This window comes from Struthio camelus, chromosome 3 (assembly GCF_040807025.1).
Source record: "Struthio camelus isolate bStrCam1 chromosome 3, bStrCam1.hap1, whole genome shotgun sequence".
Taxonomy (NCBI): Eukaryota; Metazoa; Chordata; class Aves; order Struthioniformes; family Struthionidae; genus Struthio; species Struthio camelus.
This window is the reverse complement of record NC_090944.1, coordinates 104453705-104477525: the sequence shown is the minus strand read 5'-3', so window position 1 is coordinate 104477525 and position 23821 is coordinate 104453705. Positions and strand designations below refer to the sequence as shown.

Below are 23821 nucleotides of genomic sequence, written 5' to 3'. Positions count from 1 at the left end.
TCGGTAGGGTATGCTGTCTCAGCCTGGCAAGCATTCCCTGAGCTCAGCTGCTCCTCTGCTGTGACTTAGTGCAGGCTGTCCTGCCTCTGCAGAAGTACATGACTCACTCTGGGTAGGGAAGTCAGTGTGCAGGAAGGAAAGACAGATAGGGCATCTGTCCTACCAGCTGTAACTACTGCCCTAAAAATCCTGTCCCAGCTGACTTGGAGGGCAGCAGCACCAGAGCCAAAATACTGAGCTGCGCTTCCGAGCAACTGCTAAGCACTTGCTGGAAACAGACAGGCAGGAGAGCCTTGTGCACGCACACGCCATCTCATCCTGCAGCAAAACAACACACCAGGAAAAAGGCCGGCTGAGGTAAACCCCTTCTGGCACATCAGCGCCTGCAAACTGGGTTTTAACCAGCTCTTCAGCCTCCTACGCCATCCCCTAGCCAAGCAGGGTGAGATCCAGCAATCTGGGAAAGAGATCATACTGGGATTGTTTCAGACAGTGCTGGGAAAGGCAATGACTGGGCTAAGGTTTCACAAGACACTAAGAAAGTCCCTGGATGAGTAGAGCTGGGACAAAGTAGTAGGCACTGTCACTCTATGTTGTCCTGCGGCTGGGATCAAGGCAGGGGCTGTGTGAGGCCCTTGACGACATGTCACAGATGTGCCTGGCTCTGCCTGGAGTCCCCTCAGTGAGGTATCAGGGTCACATATGAAAGGACCCTTGGTCAGAAGGGACCCGCAGTTGCCTTGGGAGGCTGGTGTCACCATGGAACTCTTCATGAGCACATAGGGTGACTGAGGTAACACCAACTGTTGTCTCTGTGGGCAAACCCACAAGGGCAGCATCCTGTTTTGCTCGGTGAGAGGGAGAAGGAAAGGAGAGAGCAGGGCCCCGACCAGGAAAACGAGGCCCAAACCACATGAAGTCAAACTTTCCACACAGTGTTGTTTTGGAAACGTCTCCTGCTGGGTTATCCCACCACTGAGGTTGTGGCCTGGACACCAGGCAATGTGGCTCGTGGCCAAGGCCAAGGGCAGCCAGCAGTGATGGCCAGGAGAGAAGCAGCCCCAGGCTGCAGGGAAACGCAGCACAGCCAGGCCCGGACAGACCCCATGTTGTGTGGCGCCGTGAGGAGTTTCTTCAAACAAACAGCCTGAACAATATAGGGGGAAACAGAGCCTGGGGGTTGGGTGAAGGGGCAGGAAGAGATGCAGACAGCACAGTCCCCTTCCTCACCCACCGGCATCACAGCCTCTGCTCCCACCCCTCATCCCCAGCAGCTCTAAAACGGGCAAGGGAGATGGCAGCAAGGCGATGTGGGACGTGGCAGGGGACAGTTCAGTGTCCCACATGGCATGGCTCTGCCCCGCTCCCAAGCAGGGCTTTTTAAACCAGCTGTCTCCTGCGTGGAGGCCAGAGGTTTTATTCTGGTCTGCTCCATCTTTGCACCCTCTTGCCTTGCCGCCATCCTGCCTGGCTGTTTGCATAGCTGGAGTGAAGGTTTGTTTACAAAAAGACTGGAATGGAGAAGGCAGCTTTGTCCAAACCACACGGAAAGAGGGGTGGGAGGAGGACAGGACAATACTGTGACTCTCAGATCTAACCCATAAATCTTTGCTTTCCACTCAAAGCCAGGGCAGGAATCAGCTCAGTGCCTCCTTCCCCTGTGGAGCTCCAGATGGCAGCTCCAGCAAGAGGAATGGCCAAGGGGCCAGGGGATGGAGAGAGCCTGGGCGCTCCAGGAGCAGAGCCTCAGCATTTCCTCCCTGCCCCATGCTTACCCATGTGAAGAAGGCTGTGAGACTCCGTCCTGTCCAGTCAAAGACATTAAACATCAGGAAGCAGGAGACAGGGATGAAGTAGAGACCTGCAGAAGGGGAAAAACATGCCTGACAAGCTCAGGGTGCCCCAGCCCCTCCTGCTGACTGCACAGAGACCATCTTGCAGGTCTAAGCCCTCCTGGCTTCCCGCAAAGGGCTGGAACTCTCCCAGTCAGGTCAGGTCAGCGTCTGCATCCAAGCCATCACTCACAATGGTCCCCTCTTCCCTTCAGGCACTCCTACGACTTCAGTCCCACTCTCTTTCCTCCCCTTTAGCTCTTTCTCATTCTCATCTTCCTCTCACCCCACACCTGCCACACTTACCCCATTTGTTTCCCTCTCCAAGTACAGTCGACACCTTAGCTGTGATGGAAGGAAAGACCCCGATGGTGACAGTGAAGACAAAGCAGACGGACACAGCCATGACCCAGAGCTGGGGAAATGAAAGAAAGGGGCTGGTACCAAACACAAGGGAAGAGACCAGTGCAGGGGTGGCCATAACGCCCTGTAACGCCCTACACCTGTGTCCATCCCCTGATGCGAGGGGAAAGGCAAGAGGTTGCTGGCAACTCACAGACCTTCTTAAAAATGGAGAGGACTGAGGGCTTCTCATCAGGGTTGTGGATAGGGATGATCTTTGAGTTATTCTTCTCCATCCCATTGGGCTCATCTGTGGGGAGAGATGAGAAGAGGGTGTAGCTGACCTTGGACAGCAGGGACCTTCAGTCCTTCTGTCTCATCCTTCCCCTCAGCAGTTCCTCCCTTTCTCTTCCTCCTCTCAGCCCCTCACCTTTCTTGATCAGGTCTCTCTTGGTCTCCAGCTCTGCATGGTACACGTGGTACTCTGTCTTATCCTTCATGGAGTAGTAGCGGAAGAAATCCTGCAGAGACAGTCAAAGAGAAGAACTCATTCATGTGTGCGGAAAGAAGGCTGCCGGGGAATAGGTATTTGGGGCTATGTGGTAGCAGCAGATCATGCAATATGGGCAAAGTATTTGCTCCAGGTGTGTCTGATACCCAGGCTTTCTTGCTCACCCAGGGGCTCATTTCCATGCAGTACCCCAGGATACAGAGATCTGAGCTGGGAAGTCCCAGAGACAGCTCCTCTGGGACGGACCCAGAAAGTGGACACTGGTAGGAGCTGAGGCGGGAATGTCAGTGGACCAAGGTCCTTGTGCTGCAATGTGCAAAGGTCCTATGTCCCCATACTGTCCCCAGCAAGAAGGCAAAGTCTTACCATGCGAGGCAGGAGGATGTAGGAGAAGATTGCCAGCACGATTGCCACGCATGCTGTGGTGAAGTAACCAATGAAGCTCTCTGCCTGCTGAGCACCAACTGGGAGCACAAGAAGGGAGGAGACAGGGCGGAAAAGGAAGAGGATGAAGGGGGCTGAAGGAAGCAAGGCCCTGCCGCCATCGCCCACCCAGCCCTATAGCGTGACCCCAGAACAAGGCCCTGCTCGGGGAGGAGGTCCCCTGCTTGTGCCCCTTTTTCGCTTGCTGTGGGCACAGATCTGCAGTCTCTAGCGGGCCTTGTTGGCAGCAGTGGTCCAGGAAGCCCCTGTCGCCCACGGGGCAGGGATTACTCACTGGCAATACTGAAGATCATCGCCAGAGCAGCAAAGGTGCCTGCCAAGCCCTGCCCGCTCATGATGGGAGCTGTGTAGCTGGCAGGTAGAAGCCCTGCCAGTCCGAAGAGGCTGCTCTGCAGGATGGCACCGAAGGCTGTGGAGGGGAAGGACAAGCAGAAATGAGCAACCAAAGGCAAGGAAGCTCTGCACCTCTGCGGGGAACTACTTTGCAACCAATACTGTAGGACTGAAGAGCAAGGCAGCCCCCACCCCTTCCCTTTCCCCTGGCTCTTCTGCAGTGGGGTTTATGCTCTCCACCCTGCAGCGATCAGTCCAAGCTGTGGGGCTCTGCCGTTAGAGAGGAGCTCAGGGCACTGCCCCTTTCCTTCCTCCCCGTCCTCCACTCACAGTTGATGAAGACAATACTGATCATGGTGAAGATGAAGAAGGGAAGAGGCTTCATGCTGACTTTCACCATGACTGCAGTGATTAGGAATACCAGCCCGATGGCCACCAGGCTGCCTGAGATGCGGATCTGCTGGGGAATCCTGCAAAAGAGGGTCTCAGTGAGGAAAACCCACCCTCCACAGGCACCCAAAACCGGGGCCTAGACAGTCCTATGGGAGGCCCAGCCGAACCACAGCACGGGAGACTGCGCTTTGACTTGACTCTGAACAGGCTGCAATTTAGCTCAGCACTGGAGCGGGAGGACAGGTAAGGGCTGGGCTGTCCTGTGGGGGCTAGCAGGGGCAAGGATGGGGCAACGCTTACCGCTGGTGGATGAAGGAGTTGAGGCAGGTGAAGATGAGGAGCGGCACCATGGCGCAGAGAGTCATGAAGTTGTCAAACATGGACTGCAGGTAGGAGGGGGGTGAGGCAGCTCTGCTGGTCTCGTTCCAGAGGTGGTTCATGTTCTCCGTGTCTGCCAGGCGGTTGATGAAATACTGCGAGGGAAGGAGCCAGGTGGGGCTGAACTTCCCCCCAGCACACTTGGGCTGCACTTGCCACCCACCGCCAGTCCAGGGCTCCTCTTGCCACTTCAGGGTCACCCAGGTTGCCCGCACTCCCATCTCCCCATCTGCAAACGTTGGAGGCCTTATGCCGTCCCATGCTGCTACACCCACACCACTGTCCCTAGAGGTGACCTGGGACAGTTAGTGCCACCAACGGTGGTGGGATGGAACCTCTCACCTCCCTGGCGGTCATGAAGAAATTCCATGGCAGCAGTGTTCCCAGCCCAAGGATGAAGAAGATCAGCCAGACAGCTTTATACCTGTGAGGGGGACGGAGCGGTTCAGCACAGGACACTCTCTGGACAGTACAGAGGACAAGTATCACCTTTTTTCCTGACCATCCCCTGACCCATTTGTAGGAAGGAGCAGGAGGAGGAGTGAGGACAGAAATTCAGAACTTAGTGTCATCTGAGGGACCAGTGCTCTTAAAAAGCAAGGAGATTTACACCAGGATGGCACAAGGGATTTATTCCCCCTAGCTCTGCCCCTGGCCCTCACCAGTTCCCCGCAGCTCCTGCTTGCCCAGCCCTAGGCTCTCTTGAGCAGATGCAGCCCTCCACAGGGGCTGCGAGAAGCCCTTCCCCAGGCCCTGGTGGCATTTCCTAGCAGGTTATGAAAGCAGGGGGAGGCTGGTTGCTCCTCAGCACGTGGCACCCAGATGCATAACAACTGTTGCCAGAGCTGGGAAGGAGACACACTACTCAGCAAAAGCAGCGCCGTGTCCCAGCACTGATTGTTTACAGCCCATCTGCTATGGAAAAACTGACAGTGAGAGCGTCTTGGGGAAAGGGATTCCACAGCCAGGGTCAGAGCAGGGGGATCCGGAGAGCAGAGTGCCAGTGGGGTGGGGCCTGGCGCAGCCGGCTCTGACATGCTCTCTAGCCCACAGCTTGAAGGGAGCGGGCAGCAAGCAGGGCACACCAGGCTGGGCTGGGGGCTTCAGGGCCCGGAGCCACCTCTGCTCCATCCAGCTGCCAGCTTGCACTGATGTGGCATTCCTGAGGGGCATGACATGGGTGGGCCCTTCGGTATCATAGCTCTGTAGCCCAGAAAACTTGCAGGACAGGGGGTAGGCTGGTTCCCTGTCACCCCAGCTCTCCTGGTATCTTGGATATGCCCCCACACCCACACAGGAGCCTGGCGTTACCTGTCTTGGGGCCCGTCTCTTGCTGTCATCTTGTGCGGCGTGGTTCAGTGAAGGGTCCAGCAAGTCTTGTAGTTGCTCTCCGTCTGGAAAACCAATAGAGCGTTTTACTGGGCAGTGAGGCCCACGGGCAGGAAGGCACTGATTTTAACCCCCCGCTCTGGGTGAGCTCTCCACAGGCCTGGGAGCCAAACAGAGGCCCACAACTGGCAAGAGCATCATGCAGCAGCTTCAGAGACCTGCAGCTCAGAGGTCTTCAGCTGAGACAGGGGGCCGTATGCTGCTGGCCAGCGGATGCCTAGCCCATTCCTCCAAAAGGGAAAATGCTTTTATGAGCTACCCAGGCTGCTCTACCCCAGCTGCCTGGCTACTCCACTGCAGGCTCTTAAGAGATTTCTGAGCCTGCAGCTCTCTGCCCTCAATCCTCGCACTGCGAGCAACGCATATGCGCATGTGGGCTGTGTCCCTCCCCTGCCATCCCCTTGTCCATCCAACGCCCAGGGCATGGCAAGACAAAAGACATTTCATTCAGTGACTGCTCTGGTCAGAACCACGCAAACCCTCCATTTCCAATTCCCTCTTCCCTAGGGCTCTTGCAGCCCTTTCCTGCGTCACTCTGGAAAGCAGCATTTCCAGGTCCAGCACAGAACATCCCTGGTAGGCCCTGGCACTGCTCACCCCTCCCTTTTGCCCCCTCACTGCACGACACAAAACCTCCTGCTGAGTCTGGCCCCTGCCACCACCCTGGCATTGCTTTCCCTACAGATGGCCAGCTCTGGAGACACATCCCCAGAGGCCTCTGAGAAGAGACCTTTCCCCCACCCCGTCCCTCCCTCCCTCTTCACATAGAGCAGGATTAGCTGTCCGGGAGAAGCCGCAGGCCTGCCTTGTCCTTTTCCAGTCTGGCTGGTGCAGCATTGGGTATCCAGTCACTTCTCGCAGGGCTCCATCTACACCTCCTGGAGGTGTAGATGGCTCCTGGAGGGCAGCCCACAGACCCCGCCTAGGCACGGCCCTCGGCCGCCTGTCTCTCCTCCTGCCCCTCCTGCCCTGCGGCCCGCTGCAGCATCCCTGCCTGCCCGCAGCACGCTGCCTGCCAGGTAGGCGTTGGAGGAGGCTGGCAAGCAGCAGCATGCTGGGACCTGTAGTCCACACAAGACTCGGCCTGTCTTAAAGGCAACCGAGGCTCTGCCATGTTGCAGGTGCTTGTGTCCTTCACCTCTGCACTTCCCTTGCAGAGAGAGGCACCCCGGTCCCGCAGGTCGTGTCGTGCAGGAGAGCTTACAGGGTACGACAGGAGAAACCTGGGCCAAAACACAGCTGACAAGGTGCGGAGAGGGATTTGGGAGGCCCATTAGCTGCTTGGAAAAGCCGCATCAGGCCAACAGGCAGGTCTGTGCCGCATGGGACTGAGAGCCCCCCCCAGGCCAGCAGCTCCCACCCCATAACGCTGGCAGCATGGCTCCCCTTCCTTCCCACGCTGACGGCTCAGGATATGATGACTCCCATCTGGCCGCTGTGAGCAACCCAGGCTTCATCCAGAGAAAAATGTACAAAATTCCCCTCCCGGCAGGCTGCCAGTGCCTTGGCAGGCAGGAGGCTCCCTGAGCTGTGGCACTGGGTTAGCGGGGGGATCTGCTGCACAGCTACCACCCCCTCGCACACACAGACACCGCCAGGGCCCGTGGTTGCCTCACCCAAGAGATCTCCTGCGCTGGGCAGGAGAAAACCAGCGAGTCCCGAGCAAACCCGCCACAAGCTGCCCCCCGGCTCCGGTCGCAGCCTCCCCCTGCTTCCCGCTGCTCCCACCGGTGTCCGGGGGGCCTGGGGAAGGGGCAGGCCCCACAGACGTACCTGGGGAGGACAGAGCCAGGACAGACCCCGCAAGCCGATCCTCTCCCTGTGCCTGGGCAGTGCGTTTGAAGGCGGCGCATCCCCCTTCCCGCGCCCCCCACGGCAAGCGTCAGGCCCCGGCTCGAGTCACGGGGACTGGGGCCGCGTGGGTCCAGCGGCATCCGCGGAGGAGGAGAGGTGTCAGGTACCGCGGCTGGCAGGCAGCCCGGGACCTGCCGCCCGCATGCCTGCCCGCGGTGCCCGGGGAAGGGAGGAAACGAAGGGTGTCGTATGCCAGCCGAGGGACGGCTGCCTGCTGCTCCCCTGGCGCCCTGCAGCCCCCGCTCCCGTCCGCAGAGCGCCCACGGCCTGGCGTCGGGAGCGTTGGCCTCCTCGGCAGGCAGTGCCCAGCTGCCTGGCCACAGCCTCCTGCCGGCTTTGTTTGTTTTCTGTCTCACTTTGCTAAGTGCCTTCTAATTTTTTTCCACAAAGAGCCAGTCCCTGCCAAGGGGCACATGGGTCAGCGCTCATTACGGTAGGAAACGCGTCCAGCCGCGAGCTCTTACAAACAGCTCTGCAATAACCAGAGAAGGTCAAACACACCAACACAAGCAACAAGTGGCAACCATGCTGCGACCCAGTGAAAGCACCCCTACCACAGCCGCCTGGGGGGCAGAGACCAGCCATCGCACATGGCCACCCCCTGCCACCTCACTGGCACCCTGCAGCGCTAACCTTACTCATCTCCCAGCAAGGTCTCCCAACAGTGCCATGGCTATGGGCTGCACAGCCTGCAGGGCAGGGGAAGGAGGACCTGATGGTGGGCCTTGGCATACAGGCACCTGGTTTGTTCCTGGACACATACGGTTTGTTCCTGGACACAGAGCATCCATCCTCATCCTTCCCAGCTTCTCAGAAGTGATGCATAAGCATTGCTGTGGATGCCCACGTTACAGCAAGGTAACAAGCAGGACCGGCTTGACAAACAACAGGTTATCTCCTTTGACCAAATACAAACAGAGATAGCGTAATTATAATTGCCCATTTGCTCAAAACAAAAGCCATGACACACTCAAAGTGACACCTATTGTGTTGGGACATACACAAGCGCATTGCGAGCCAGCCTCTGGGAACTCACAGCACAGGCAACCACTGCCTGGAACCATGCCCAACCTCCATGGAAAAACTTGCGCTGCAGGAAGGCTGCACCTGAAGGCAGGGGTTTGCCACTGGGCTTTGGAGATTTCTCTCTCCCTTCCTTCCCGTGTGTCACCTATTCTTCCGCTTCTACTGCCTTCCCTGACGGTGAGCAAGCACGAGTTTGGCTTTCCAATTAGGAGTGGTTTCATGGCAATGGATAGGCATGCTACGCCAGCCCTTTAAAGAAAAGCTCTTTACCCTGCATTAAAGCCGCAGCACTTTCCTTACATCTTGTAGATAAGGGGCTGCTGGCAGGCAGTATGGTGAATACCTCAGCATCCTCCCACCACTGATTATAATGGATCACTTTGCAGGGATAAGGTCAGCGCTTCCCCCAAGCGCAGTCAGGATGGGGCAGGGCCAGATACCTTCTCAGGCTTCACCCCATGCCTTATTTCCGTTTGCTGCCCTCCAAGACAGCAGATACCTACGTGCAGAGAGGCTGATCTGGCGGCCCATCAAGGTTTACCTGCAGGCAAGGGAACAGGCGCAATATGGGTGTACAAGTGACATGAAACCCTAGCGGCCATGACTCTGCTGGAGAAAGGGAAATGCTTCAAGACTGCCTGTTGAGATTTCATGTTTGTGCCTGAACTCTGACCCGGCGCTTTGCACGCACAGGGTCCTTGTGCCGTGTGCCAGCTGTGTCCCGGGAACCAACTGCTGAGGCTGCACTTCCAGTCCCTCCTTTTGCAGTCAGCATCCTGCACTCCTCCACCTTCAGCCACCAGCTGTGAGTACACTTGTATTTCGCAAGAGGCATGAATCTGCACGGTTGTACATCTCGCTGTAGTACTGCAACAAAGGCAAGCCTTCACACAATAAGGGCACGCACGCAGAATCAGTCTGTCTAGCTCAGTATCTTGTCTTTGACAGAGACCAAAGGTGGATGTCAAAAGAGTGCAAGAATGGGTTAAGCAAATATGTAAGTCTCCAATTACCCTCCCAGCCTCCAACCAATTCTGTTCTGGAGACTCCCTGAGCCAGATGCACTTTTTATGTGTTTCGTAACCCTCAGTGGGCTTTGCTTCTGTGAAAACGTCCACTCTTCCCTCTAACTCACTCGTTGCCTTTAGGCAACGATTGCATGCTGTAGCAAGGAGTTCCTCAGCGGCGCTACACCTATGAAGGGCAGTTCACCTTGTGCAAAGGACATGCTTAGCTTCATTTGATGCTCCTTGATTCTTCTATTCAAAGAGCAGATAAACATTAGATCCTTTCTCCGTGCCAGCCATGACTTTACAGGCTTGGGTCAAATCCACCCTACATCATGTTTTTCAAACACAAAAATTCTAGCTTACTTAGTCATACAGAAACAGCTCCATGCCTTTGATCCTCCTTGTTGCTTTTCTCTGAATCTTTCCCAGTTCTACTAGACTCTTTTAGAGACAGTGGGACAAGCACTCCATGGAGACTGAGGGTGGGTGAGCTGTGGATTTCAGCAGTAACACAAAGCTGTTTTCTGCTTTGTCTTCTTTTTTTTCTTAATGATTTGATGTGTTTTACTGACTGTAGTTGCACAGTGAGCTATCTGAAATAACTCCAGGTCCTGCTGTGAGTGGCCAGCTCAGAGTTTGTCATTTTGTAAATCTGGGTCTATTTATTCCTCTTGTGTTTCAATTTTTCTAAATTGAATTCCATCTGCCTGCTGCCCAGTCCAGTAATAGTCTTCTGTAACTCTTCACAGTTGGCTCTTGTCTTCACTAACTAGAATAATTCGAGAGCATCAGGAAACCGTCATCTCGTTGCTCATCCCCTTTTCCAGGTCACTCATGAATGCGTCGAAAAAGCATGGGACTGAACGCAGGCTCCATATGGGTGTAGGCGAGCAGCTCTCCACTTGTGATCTTCTATTGCAAAAATTGAGCTCTTATTCCTGCCCTCTGCTTCCTGTTTTTTAAAGCAATTATTAATCCATGCAACCACCTCCACTCTCGACCAGCCGGTTTCCTTAAAAGCCTGGGGTGAAAGACCTTGTTGAATGCTTTTAGGAAAGGTGTGTGGACACCAGCAGCCCTCCCCTGGAGACCCTTGCAAAGTGCTCCCACAGCTGTGGGAGGTTGCCCTTCCCGTGGCAGGAGCCTCCCCGGTATACCACCGCTCTCCTGCTGCCACTGATTCAATTTGCTGCTACCGTCTACTCATTTGCCAGGCACACACAGATTTACTACGCAGCTTTTCCCTGGCACTCCCTCCAGCCCTTCTTAAAACTCAATGTCACGTTTTTTCCACCTCCCAGTTAGTATTCAGAGACCAGGGCGGTTGTGAATGAACGACTGTATATGACAGATAACAGTTAGCTCTTCCATCCCTGCCTTCCTGTAGCCCTCTCAGTGAATATCATCTTCTCCTAGTGACTTGTTGCCATTCGTATTGTCTGTTTTAAAACTTTTCCTCTGAACTCTTCAGATGCTCTAAGTTAAAGTCCCTGAAAAGAAGGATGCAGATGTGTAAGAAATCCCCTAGGCTCTTCTGGAGTGGACAGAGAGAAAAAACCTTCCTTTAGCTTTTTTGTTATGGCCTCATTTTCTCTAATCGCCTGCTACTCCAACTGACTATGGCAGGCTTCCTACTCCTGATGTGTTTTACAAGCAGTTACCATCACAGAGCTGATAATACTTCCTATTATTCTTGTTCTCCTCCTTTCCGAGCCCTGCCTCTGTGCAAACAGGCTCACTGCCACATCTGCTCCCCTCATCACTGCTCTTTGCTGGGTCCTGAGAAGGGAGTTTAGTGAGAGAGTGGGACAGCAGCATCGCTGCCTAACTCCGCTGCCTCGCTGCTTGCAAACCCCTTCGCATCGTGAGGCCCTGGCAGGCTGGGAAAAACTCCCGCAAAGCAACTGGCCCCAGGACCCTCACCCCACAGAGGTTTCTGCTCCTCCATGCATGGCTGAGGCGTGCCTCCTCGATGCTTCCCCAGGAAATGCCCCAGCTCCGGGCATCACTTCTCACCACAAGCCTGCGGCACCCTGCTTGCTGGCTCCTGCACTGAGGAAGGGAAAGGCAGCTCCAGAGCCTCTGGCTCCAGCACACACACGCGATTTCTGCAGCCACCACTCAAGCTTCCTGCAGAGCCAGAGATATGGGGGACGTCCCCAGTCCCAGCAACCATCGCTGGCTGTTATCTTGCCTGCCGGGTGGTGCAGGGAGGTGAGGGGGGAGCATTCAGCACTAGGATATGTTTTGAACTGCACACATCAGCCAGCTGCAAAAGCCTTTATCTGGACAGTAAAACAAGCCGAGAGAGGCTCCAGGGCCCCAGCAGGTAAAGCAACCCAGATGTGCGCGTAAACTAAGCTGGGAAGAAGGGTTCTCACACCCTCTGTTTACTTGCTTAATTTGACACACAAGCCATGTACTATCCTAAATGTGTCAATTACGCCTCTCTTACGTGCCTGGCCATCAGGTCACTCGCTTTGTCATAGGCCCTTTGCTTCTGACTGCACCACGCTGACCCCAGGTGTGGTCACTGCAGGCTGCAGCCCAGAAATTGCTCCCAGGGCCTGGCAGCACTCCAGTGCTGCCAGGTCACAGCGGGTATCAGCTGTCTCTGGAGGGCTTCCCACGACAAGGAGCAGGCAGCAACGGGGCAGGGCCAGCCCTAAAACCCCCCCAAACCAATGCAGACTGGACTCTGCCACCCATCAAGGAGCTCCGCTACCCCACAGCCATGGGCTTCCCTTTACCCACCATGGATGCTTCCAGCCCTGCCACGTAACTGGCAAAAGACAGGCTACTAAGACACCAAAAAAACACAAACAGCGGAAGAGAAGCCCTACCAATAGCAGCCCCACAGGTAAAGGCACACACGTCTCTCCTCAGCCTGGAGCGAGTGCCCAACCCTGGGCACTCCTGGTCCCCCGGCCAGACAAAAACCCTCAAGGCACCTACGCGCCACGTAGCAGAGATGGACGTTTCCTACTGCTCAGCATCCTGTCAGACGCTGGACCCTGCAGCTGGCTCAGCGGCCAATCCCTGCATTGCCAAAGGGTGGCATTTTAATGTCCCAGCAAGAAGCTTACCAGAAGGCAGGTTGGTCCCAGACACTTAGCCCTGGTCACTTCAGGCCACGTGGGGCAGCTGGGGCTCTGGGGCTGGCACGGTGTAGGGAGAGGCTGGAAAAGCTTTGCAAATATCTGAGCAGTCGTCTACTCCAAGGCCAGCGGTTTGGGAGTGGGAGAGGAGATAGAGTGGCTGGGGGAGGGCAGGAGTTAAGAGGAGAGCGTCATTTCTGAGGAGGCAGAAGGAACTCTTCTAGATACGGTCAACAGCAGAGGGGGAGAGATAAGCTGCTCTCAGCGGTCTGTTTGCAGAGACAGGTTTTGTCACGGCTCTTCAAACGAGCTATCGTTTTGGACGGCAACGTCTCACGCACATGAGACGTTACCTCTACCTCCTGCTGTACCTGGTTGGGGTAAAGGGCCCCAGGACACTTTTCAAAGCCAAACTGTCACCTCAGCCCTTCTCAGAAGGGGAAAAATTGGGATAAATGAGGGACAAAAAAAACCAGGACTGAGCAAGAGCTATTTTCTGCACTCATTTCCCAACACACTTCCCGCCTTTGCTTTCCCTAGGGCACACCAGCACGTCCTGGAAAACATGAGCTAGCGCTGATTCTCCTCGGCTGCTGCCCTTGGAGAAGACAACTATCTCCTCCACACCAAGGTCCCGACCTGCTTCTTTGGAAGGTCACCAGGCTTGGGAAGGAGGCATTTTTTTCCAGAATTGGCCCCCTTTGTCAGATGTTTAGAAAAATAAAGGAAAGATCCTTTCTCCCAAGGCAGAGGGAGGAATTTGCTCTGGGGTCTATTCAATACGTCTGCAAAACCCTCCAGAAACAGCAGAAGCTAATGGAAATGTTCGTGAGGACCCTGTCAGTGCCTCCCTCCGGCTCTCAGTCCTACAGGGGCTACCTGGCAGGGAGAGGGAGGCGGAAATGAGTGAGGGGTCCCTGCACGGTCTCTGGCCCACTATGGGCAGGCACAGAGGCTCGCACAAAGCTCATGCCATCCAGCCAGGGCTTCCTGTGGGTCTGGCAGGCGACTGAGCTGCACATAAAACATGGGAGGTGACGAGGTGGGGCAGGTATCTGGCAGGCACAGCCCAGTGGCTAATTAACAGGCCAGACCTGATGAATTAAGGGGAAGACAAGCTACGTGGGATGCAAAGGACTTGACCTGCAGGAGGCTAATTGGTTTCATCTCTTGATGGACTTTACTCCGCCACATCCCTCTCTTGGTGCGTGTGCACAGCCATGGCAAGAGACCAAGGCAGATGCACCCTCGGGCTGTCCGGATGCAACCCCAGCCTATGATACCCTCTGAGACCCACAGTGGCAACTGCTTGGGCTTCCTGTCCCACCTCACAGCCCCTCACGCCAGCAGGCAGACCCCGAGAAGCCTCACCCCAGACCTTCACTCTCACCCTAGTCCTCTGTGGCTGAGAACCATGGCGCCACAGGGGACCGTAAATGCTGCCTGTGCAAGGTGCCGCAGGCCAGGGGCTCCCCGAGGGCCAGCCCGGGGGGCCACGATGGGAAGCAGCACAATGAGAGGAAGCAGCGTTTCCGCTTCTCAGTCAAAAAAAAACCTAGAGGACCCCTGGAGGGAATGACAGGAGAGCATTAATGTAAAAATCAGCTGGGAGCACAATGGGAGCCCAGCAGCAGCCCCCAGGCAGGAACAGGTCTTCCTTGCACGGAGGAGCTCAGGGCTTGGCGCAGCAGCGACGCAGGCCACCACAGCGAGGTGCAGGTAATCCTAACCATGCCACAGGACAAGCACAGCGCTGGCTCCTACCTGCCCGCAGCACCCACTCTGGAGGCAGGAGGTGCTTCTCATCTCTGCTCCAAAGGGTGGGAGCTGGGATGCTCCCTGGGATGCAAGGCCTTCACACGAGCGAGGGGCTGGGGCAGTGCTTAGGTAAGATCCCCCTGGAGTACGGCTGCCAGAAACAGCTCTTTTGATTTAGTAGTTTCCCCTTGCATCAGGCCCAGGCTTGCTCAAGAACAATCCTTGTCTGTACAGCTGGTATCTCTGTAGTATCCTGTACTCTCTGGTACCTTGGGCAACAGCATGCCAAAGGGACGGGACGGGCCAAGTCTACAAGAACTTTTCACCATCCCCCCTCGCGCCCCCAGCTGAAAGGAGCAGGGATGAGAGCCTCGGAGAGGAAACACACAGCAGAGGAGCAGGGTGAGACAAAAACAGCCTACGGCCAGACAAGTCTGAAGATAAGGACTCAACTAAATTCATGGGAAGCAACCCAGATAGGCTGGGTTAAGAGAGACTGCCGTGGCTGGGGAATGAAACAGAAGGGGTAAGATGAGTCTCCCTACACATAGCCTTCTGCTGGGATTGGTAGGGTTGTACCTACAGCAACACGTGGCTACCCTGGCCCCAAGGCCACTGCTCAGGGAGCAATAACGGAGGGGAAGAGCAGGACTCTGGGAGGCCATCTGTCCCGTTGGTGGGCCCTGGGGTGCTGGGATGGAGAGAGGAGAGGATTCCTCCCTCATTGCTTCATGTCCTTGGCCCTGGGACCAAGCTCGGCTGGCAGGTCCAGGCAGGAGTCAGGCCAGGAGCGACACAAGGGAGCTAAGCAAGGAGCAACCTGCAGCGTGAGGCTGGTGGGGGGGGGAAGGATGGGAACGACTTTTGCTGCAGCTGGGAGGTCCTCATAACACCTCAGCAGTGAGGGGCGTGGGAGGGGGTTATGAAATCACTGGAGAGTGATTTCAAAAGCCCCCCTAAATCCTTCCTCAAGCTAAGCACAGAGCCCCCAGGGAGGAGCTCTGGAGGGCTCAATTCAACCCCAGCCATGGTCCTCTTTCCAGACGTGCACTTTACCACTCTCGCCCTCGGGAGCCGCAAGGCTCACTCGCCCTTCCCCGAAACAGGGCACTTCTGGAGTGAAAGCCAGCAAGGGCTCCTGCAGCTGCAGAGGCGCCTGCAAGAGGGAGCGCGAGGGAAGCCTGCAGCCAAACGCCAAGGAGATCGCATGTTCCCACAGCGGCCCCCTCCCTGCTGCGAGCCCGAGATCTTCCCACATCCCGGGGTATTTTCACATCCAGGGGGAGAGGCTCATGAGCTGCTGCTTTGTTCCAGCTCTGGCTCTCTCCCATATCAAGCTGGTCCCAGATGGAAACACACAGAGCTCGGAGCAGCCAGGACCCCCTAGCAAGCAAGACCTCCCTGTAGTGAGCGGGAATTACTGAACCAATCTGTCCTGGGGCTCAAACCCCTGGCTTGAGCTGGTATGAGCTGCCCTGTGTTGGATGGGATGGGAGATAGCACGGCACAACCTTTTCAAGAAAGCAGCCTCAGGCAGCCTCTGTGCTGCACTGGCTCGTTGGACTCAACCTGGGTCGCGAGGCTGTGTCGCGCTCCCCTGCCCGAGCCTCTGCGAGCAGGTGGCAGAGCTGATTTCAGGACTGAGACGGAACGAGACTTGCCTCTGCCCGAGGAGAACTGTGCAGAGAGGGCTGGAGGAGGTTGCCATACCTCCTGGGATACTTGCACGGGGGCAGAGCTCTCATTCAGCTAGTTGTGCTCCCATTCAGCAATTTTTCGGAGGCTGGTTTGGGCAGGCCGGGCTAGGAAGCCCAAGTGAACTGCAGAGCCCTGCAGCTGCTTCCAGTTTAGTGTGTGCGGAGGGGGGGAGAGCGGAGGAGTGAAACTAGAGCTAGAACAACACAGTATTCCCCTGGCACCACCGTCCTTCCAGCTCCCAAAATTTGGAGGGGCAGTTCTTCCCTCACAATTGGCAGCCCTTCACAAAAGCCAGGATGGACCCGTGGCCCAGCCAACCACTGTGAGCTTCTAGCAGGTCAAAGTTGGCTCCATCCTCTATGCGTCAGCTGTGGCCAGTGGCTGGGACAAAAATACAAGGGCTATTTTGGGCCCCCGCAGCCCAAGTGGCCTTTCGCTTGTAGGCCAGCTCAGGAACACAGACCCTGGCTGACCGCTGCTTTCAGCATGAAATGTTCACAGCCCAACTGGGAAACAGGGGATGCTGAGCAGGAAAGGAGGTTTTGGCACCAGCTGCGGTCCCGCACAGTCCCTCTGCCAGCTGCCTGTCCTGCCAAGAATCAGCTCACTTCTTGAACAGCCACAGCATCTCACAAATCCCGAACGGGTCTCAGCTGCTAAATGCAGCCATTTCATGATGGACAGGCACACAGTGGCTCTGCTACAGGTTATGGGGCACAGCAATAAGGGACAGATGCTCCAGCTGGGTCTCCTCACTCTGCCCAAAGCCAATCGCTCCCAAAGTTGCAGACAGTTCCCAACAGCAGGGCAAAGCCATCCCCATAAGTCCAAGGAGTTGGGGGACCTCCAGAATCCCCACACACTATTTCCCAGCTGCCTTTAAATTAGGCTCTGGGAAAGATGCTGCTGCTCTCACAGAGGTACTGAGAGCTGGCATTGCCACGTCCCTGCTCTGTGGCAGCTCCAAAAGGGACCTGTGGTCTGTGCACAGTCTGTGCACCAAGGGGACGGAAAGCAAAGGCAGCAACAAGTCATCAGCAGAGTGAAGCAGGCAGAAGGAATTGGAGGAAACACCCATGGCGGAAATGACACAAGGCATCTCTTCCACCCTCTTCCCTCCTCTGTGAACAACTCATCTTCCTCAAAGGCCCTGACAGGGCTAAAAATCTCACAGAGTGCAGCCAGACCAAGTGTCACTGGCTCAGACAGACACATCCCTAGGAGGGAATAAGTCTGAGCACAAACCTCCTGCTCTCAGCACTGGCCCCAGTGGCAACAGTGCTAACACGAGGCAAACAGCCTGGCCATAGGACAGGAAAACCTTTATGTGAGCAAGATTAGTCAGACAGAACCAATAGGAGGTAGGGAGGTGCCCAAATCCCAGCAAAACAGGGCTTCAGACTCTTCTGCACGACCAACAATAAGAAGCCTGGCTGCAAGGCTTGCCCTTAGGAAAGGGCAAGTCACACCCCCTCTAAAGCCCTTCTTGTGCGTGCCTCTACCTCCACGTAACCAGCCACCACCCTCTGCACCACAGGGGCCCTTGTGACCACAAAGTCAAGGGCCAGCTGGGACAAGCAGCATCCACAGGAATACCTTAGAGACACCACCAGCCATGCAGGGACAAGCCTCCTGCTCGGAAGCCTTGCGTGCACCACACCACGAGCCACTCGTGCATGCCTGCCTGCCCGCCTGCTGCCCGTGGCCTCCAGGCACACGGAGCAGAGACCGAGCCCTGCAGGCCAGAGCTCCGCTCATCCAGAAATTGGATGAACGGGGTTTTGGAGATGTTGGCGTCAGCGTGCAAGCTCCTCAAGGCAGGGACTATGCTTACGTCTCAGCCTGCTGAACATTAATTCAAGGAGTAGAGGAGACGAGGACAGCTCTGAGCCTCTCTGCTGAGCAGACTCAAGCATACCGTACCCTCTGTCGGAGTGGGCTGGCCATCCAGCAATGCACCCAAGTCTTGCTGGAGCTTGTCTGGGTGTCTGGACATGTTGGGATGTTGATGTACTCACACGGTGATCCCAGATGATACGGAGTCCATTGGCTGAACCCCGCCTAAACAACTGCTTTTGGCACACACATCCCCCTCCGAACCCTGGGGGAAGGAAGGGAGGAACAGCTGGTGGCAGACGACTTTACTTCTTTGTAGATTGCCAGGCACTTCACTGGTGTTGGGTTTTGCTTCTTGCTGAAATCTCCTCTTCACTCCAGATGTGGGTTGTATGTTGGAGAGCTATAAGAGCTACCCCTACACAGCTGTGGGAGATGTGCTCCTATCTCGGCTCCGCCCCATTTCCAGGCTTGGCCATGAGATCCTTGTCTTGCCCTCCCTTCCCACAGCCAGAGTGGGTCCTGCTCTGGGGAACTTCGGGTCGTCTCTTCGACTCCCGAGGCTGCCCTAAAGTGAGAAGAGCAGGATCCCCCCAGGGCCTGCAGCTAGAGAGCAGGCTGAAAGCGGTGGGATGCTGCCCACCAGCTGCATTGCCGGAGAGCAGGCTTCCTAGGAGCACTGCGTCCTTGCTGCTCGAGCAGCGCGGCACATACCTGAGACAAGGGGAGAGGGGGGCCATAAAGGCTGTAAGGCCACAAAGAGTGTCGTCGCCTGAACTTTGGTACGGGAATGGGGAATTTCTGAGCCCCTGTCCTGCGCTTTCACCCTTGGATGAGGCTGCTCTCTCCCGTGCAGCTGTAAGGAAGAAATCAGTTTCTGGAGCTCATACCCACGCCAGAAGCCCAGCGGGGAACGACAGCTTGTGAGCCAGGACTCAGGACGTGTCCGAGGAGGGCTGCTGTGACGGGAGGGGAAACCATGCCCCGTACCACAAACACCAACCTCTTCGGCCTTGCCAAGCAGACCTGGTACTTCGGCTGACTTGTGGGCAGGGCCTGGTGTCCCCAGCCCTCGGGCCGGCTCCGGGGAGGCAAGTGGCTGCGAGGAGACATCCCCCTCTGCCTCCCCGACTCGGCAGCTGCTGCGCGCGGAGGACTGGGAGGGTTAGCCAGAGGGCACCGGGAGCCTGCCGAGTGCGGGCTGAGCCAGCCCAGCTGCAGAGCGGGAGCGGAGGGGACCGCAGCGCCCCACGGCCAGCTCCCGTGACCCCCAGCAAGCCAGAGCTCCTCTGCCTTGCCGCCCAGCTCCAGCTACCTCTGAGATAAATGCCCCGGCCTGGATCGTGCCAGCAGATCGGTTCCCCAATGTGGTTCACCTCATGGTCATACCAGCCTCGCATTGCCACAGGGAGTGGGTGTGAAGACGGGAAGGAGAAGCTGCAGGGAAGGGTGGGTTGCTTCTTAATATTTCAATGTGAGTGCTCGTCCGCCTCCCATGGTTAATGGATAACGCCCCTGCTCTTGTAAGGACGCAGAGATCTAACCAGCCACACTGTCCTCAACCGCAGCACAACACCTAGTAATCCTGACTGAAAGTGCTGCGCTGGCTGCATAGTCACAGTCTCCACCAACATGCAGCTCTCTGATTTCTGTCTGTACTCCACCTGGCTGCTCCTCACAGATGTGGTTACGGCTCTGGGATTGAGAGCTGCACACATTCCCTGGGTGCACACAGGCACCAGGGTACCCCATGGCAGGAGGCTTTCCAAGAAGGAGGGAGAGATGCCATGGAGAGAAATACCATGGGGGCTCGTTCCCAGCACTGAGGGAAAACGAGTCAAACCCTTAGTTGGATTCTGAAGAAATTGTCTCCAATTTGGTCCTGAAGCCAGAAAAAGACAAGGAGTTTTGAAAGCAGGGCAAGCAGCTCTCATCAGCGCTGAGCTCCCGGCTAGACCAAGAAGGGGGACGTACAATCAGTCTCTCCCACCTTCTCCAATCTACTCTCTGCAGTTATTGCCCAAGCCTTCAAGGATGGAGCTCCTCTCAAGAGGGTTTCCCACAAGCAAGCCTGCAGAAAGGCAGAGGCACAAACAGGGCTGCGCCCCCTTGGAAAGTGCCCACCATCTCTGCTCTCCTCGAGGAGCTCTGGGTCAGGTGCTTTGGGAGTCGCTAGCGCGACTGCTGCCAGGGACTGCCCCAGCCTTCAGCCAGCATGTGTAAATTGGCTCCGGTCACTGTTTGGGATTGATGGCTACTTGTGCTAGGTGTGATTAACCAGGAAGCGGCAATGACCACACTCAATAGCCACAGGCACCGGTGCCCAGAAGTGCGTAGTACGCTGGCAGGGTAGCCCAGGAGGGCTCTCCTGCAGCAGCACAGGCTGGAACCTCTTCGCTCCCGCTCCCAGTCTAGGAGCGACAGCGCAAGTTCAGGTTGACGTCTTGTCCTTTGCCCAGCGAAGCTCGTAGACTGACGCCACACGTTTGCGAGGAGACCCAGCCCTGCTGCAGTGACTCACCCTTGGTACAGTGGTTTGGTATGTGCCCTGAGCAGGCTGTGCAGCCTGGCACAAGAGGCCAAATGCCGATAGCCCGCTGGTACCACCACTGCTCCCAGCCCACCCGGACCTTTTTCTCAGCCTGATTTCTTTCCATTTCCCAGCCGCTGTCTGCCTCCTCTCTCTGTAGCTTCCCAGATTTCTCACTCAGTGAATTTCCAGCTCCTAATGGGAGGCACTGGAAATTTCACAATGGGTTGCTTTCCCATCAGAAAAGTCCTGAAGGAAATGAACTAAAAGAAAAACCCGCTGGCATTGGTGTGAGGGGAAGAACACAAGGCTTTGTGGAAATCTCTCCGCTTTTCTGCTGGCTTCCTCTGTATGACCCAGCAGGCAGACAGTGAGCTTTTGCCTCTCGTCTGCCTGAAAAAAAACAGGTCTCCCAGTCATGAGGCCCATCTGTGCTTACCCACAGCTTATCTAAGTTACTGAGAGACAGCCTAGAGCACTGCACCCACAAAACCAGGCTCACCAACTTGCGTCACTCCTAGCTCTTGGACGGCCATGCAAATCCAGCGCTTTGAGCTTCCCCTTCATCAGAGAATGGTGAGATCAGGGAAAAGCCTATTCCAAGCCAGAGCAGGGCCAAAATGTCACAACGCTGACTTGTCTTCACACCTCCGGCATCAGAAATGAAGTTACAAAAGCCAACACTGCCCTTACTCAACAGCTTCACCTGTCCTGTGGGAGCAACAACTCTTTGTACATGTTCCCCTTGCAGCACCATGGCTCCCTCTGCTGCGCTGGGATCCCAGATCCCATGCGCTACGCAAAGCTGATCCTGCAGCCAGGCCAGCAGGGTCCTGGAGTGGGAGAGAGGGTGCAGCACTGCACTGCTACCTCAGCTGGGGGCAGTAGGGTCCTACTCCCAAGGGTCCACCAGACCACGCCTCCTGATGTGACCAGCCACGTCTACTCCACACACTTCTTCCCCAATCCCATGTCTTGCACACTATTAATCTAGGAATCTTGTCTCCGTCACACCACTTAAATCAAATTATAATAGCTGTGTGGCCCTTAGCCCTGAATCCTACCCATCCACAAAAGCCCACAGCTTATTCCACATAGCGCTTTAAGTCTGAGCTTGCTGGCAGGTGAGTAAAGGGATGGGAGATGCCAAGTTAGCATGGAGAAGAGAATCCGAGAGCTCACATTGTTCTAGTTCCTCAGCTGCTCACCTCACTGCTCTGCGAGGCTGCAGCAGTAGCAGAGCTAACAGTAGGTTGATAGGAACAATGAGGTAGAGCTAGGTGCTCAGGAAGATGTGTGGAAGTCAGTGGAGTTTGCACTTTGGGGTCAGCACTCAGTTAGCAACAAATGCAAGCAAACAGCACCATGCTGATAAGAGCAGGATTTGCAGTTTCCTTCACAGTTGCCAAGGACCTAGATGTTATGCTGGACAAAAAAACAAGATCTACTTCTGCCCCAGAAAAAGCAATGAAAGGTTGGAGGGTGCTTGTTGGCTTCCCAAAGCCCAGGCTCAGACCCTTTCCATCCAGCCAGGGGAGCCGGCTGCTCCTGGGCTCCACCTTGCCTGAAGAGCTGGTCCCCAACTCTGCCTTTACTAGGGGAGCTGAGAGTAGCACCAGGGGACGGAGCGCAGGAGGTACAGCCCAGGAGCGGGTCAACGGGGAACTGTATCCTCTGCGCCCTGGCTTCCTCCCAGACCATGACAAGGAAGACGACTGGTCAGGCCAGGGTAAGAACAAAGCCCATCGTCATCTTCAAAGAGCAGGAGGCTCATTAACACCCCCCACCCCGCAGATAATAGGAGGAATGCCATGATGAGGAAATGATGCCAATAGTTAATTGCGCAGCTTGGGGAGGGAGGGAGAAGAGGGACAATAGCAGGATGGAGCTGTCTTACTGCCCTATATGCAGGGGACGTGCTTGTTGGGTCAGGCTGACGTGACCTTCTTCAGCCTCTTCTCCCTTCACTTCACTCCAGGCACCCTGCACAGCGTATGCCCTACGCTCCTTGCCCAAAATAGCTGGGACGGGGGGCAGGGGGGAATAGCCAGGCTGCAAACTGCCTTCTAAGGCCTATGCTATAGCCCTTAGTGCCATCTGGAAAGCTCCTCTGCTCCAGGAAGACTTTCTTGGTGAGATGACAGCAAGTCTACCTGTCCTTACTGGGAAGACAAGGCAACAGCAGGAATAGCATAGGAGTGCTCAAGAGGGCTCACCAGTGTCCGTGCTGCACCGTGATGGTATCAACAGCCCACAAGTTGCCCTCAGCCAGCCAGGGAGCCCCAGGGAAAAGCATCCCTGTGTAGTCACATCTTGAGTTAGCTTTGTAGTGAAGGCAGGCCCTGGGAAGCCCACGGCTGCCCAGCAGGTTGCTGGGGCTGAGGAGCGGAAAAGATGCAGCTGAGACGAGATGTGGGGCAGCAGGGGAGTGGGATTTCCTGTGTCGGCATTCACAGCACTCCCTCAATTGTGTCAGCTTGCAACACACAACTCGGGGGCAGCCGAGCAGCTTCCTGCTTCAGATCAGCAAGGAAGCACATCCAGCTGTGGACAACAGCTGCATGAATTCCTACTGCTGCCCCTAGCCCTGGGAAATCTACGGGGCTCAAGGATATAGGCTCACTTGTCCATGATCCCACAACCCTGGGGTTTGGCCACCGCTGACTTCCCACAGTCTGCAGCTCGACAGCCCATTCCTGAAAGGCAGATGTGAGCACCGGCAAGTATAGGCAGAGACTGCGTCAGTCTAGCCAGCATTAGCACCTACCAGGGGTGAGAGGCTCAGATTTAACGACAGGGATGGGAGGACAGCACAGAGGGCTCCACAAGGAGCTATCTGTGCTCCTGCCTGGACCAGACTCTCTGTTAGCGCCGTTCACGCACGTGGGAACACAAAAGAAACGCTTACTGAACCTTCCACTGCACCTTACCGCCAACTCGCAGCATTTCCTCGTGCAGGACCCAGTGCGACCCGGGGCCAGGGCTCGGGAGCAAGAGCCTCCCAAGCCCACCTGCTCCACTACCAGGCAAGGGGGCTCTGCCCCCTCCCAGCACGGCAACACGTGGCACCCACCCCGCGCGCCTTCCAGCAGGTTCAGGCAGCACGTGCGCGACTGCAGCGGTCCGGCAGCAACTGCTGTGCAAACACAGGAGCCTTGAGCCTGACTGCCAGAGCCCCACTTCCTTGCAGAGCGGGGACCACTGCACAGACCCCAGGGCAAAATCTTGCATCTGCACCCCACTCACCCAACCCGCGGGGGTGAGAGCGTCAGCGTGCCTCGGGTCCCTCAAACCACACGCACAGGCACCCTCTCCCCCGCGGCTCAGGAACAGCCGTGAAAGGGGATCCGTACTTCCAAAGGGAAGGAAAACACCGCGCCCCAAAAAGG

The 23821-nt window shown here is 56.2% G+C and overlaps 1 protein-coding gene across 13 annotated transcripts in view; it reads right to left on the bottom strand.

The window, feature by feature from the left end:
• SLC29A1 (solute carrier family 29 member 1 (Augustine blood group)) overlaps positions 1 to 23821 on the bottom strand; it is a 41806-nt gene that overhangs the window by 2629 nt on the left and 15356 nt on the right. For 11 of the 13 annotated variants that reach the window (XM_068939521.1, XM_068939517.1, XM_068939520.1 and 8 more), the window contains 10 exons: positions 5545 to 5627; positions 4576 to 4657; positions 4156 to 4328; positions 3793 to 3932; positions 3404 to 3538; positions 3052 to 3149; positions 2605 to 2695; positions 2393 to 2484; positions 2139 to 2247; positions 1776 to 1861 (listed from right to left, as the gene is read on the bottom strand). In XM_068939521.1, the coding sequence (XP_068795622.1) occupies positions 1776 to 1861; positions 2139 to 2247; positions 2393 to 2484; positions 2605 to 2695; positions 3052 to 3149; positions 3404 to 3538; positions 3793 to 3932; positions 4156 to 4328; positions 4576 to 4657; positions 5545 to 5573 (1035 nt within the window). In that variant the 5' untranslated portion in view covers positions 5574 to 5627. Of the gene's footprint in view, positions 1 to 1775; positions 1862 to 2138; positions 2248 to 2392; positions 2485 to 2604; positions 2696 to 3051; positions 3150 to 3403; positions 3539 to 3792; positions 3933 to 4155; positions 4329 to 4575; positions 4658 to 5544; positions 5628 to 6427; positions 6643 to 12598; positions 12747 to 23821 lie in introns of those variants that run through there. The other 2 variants (XM_009686700.2, XM_009686699.2) reach the window with 2 other exon arrangements.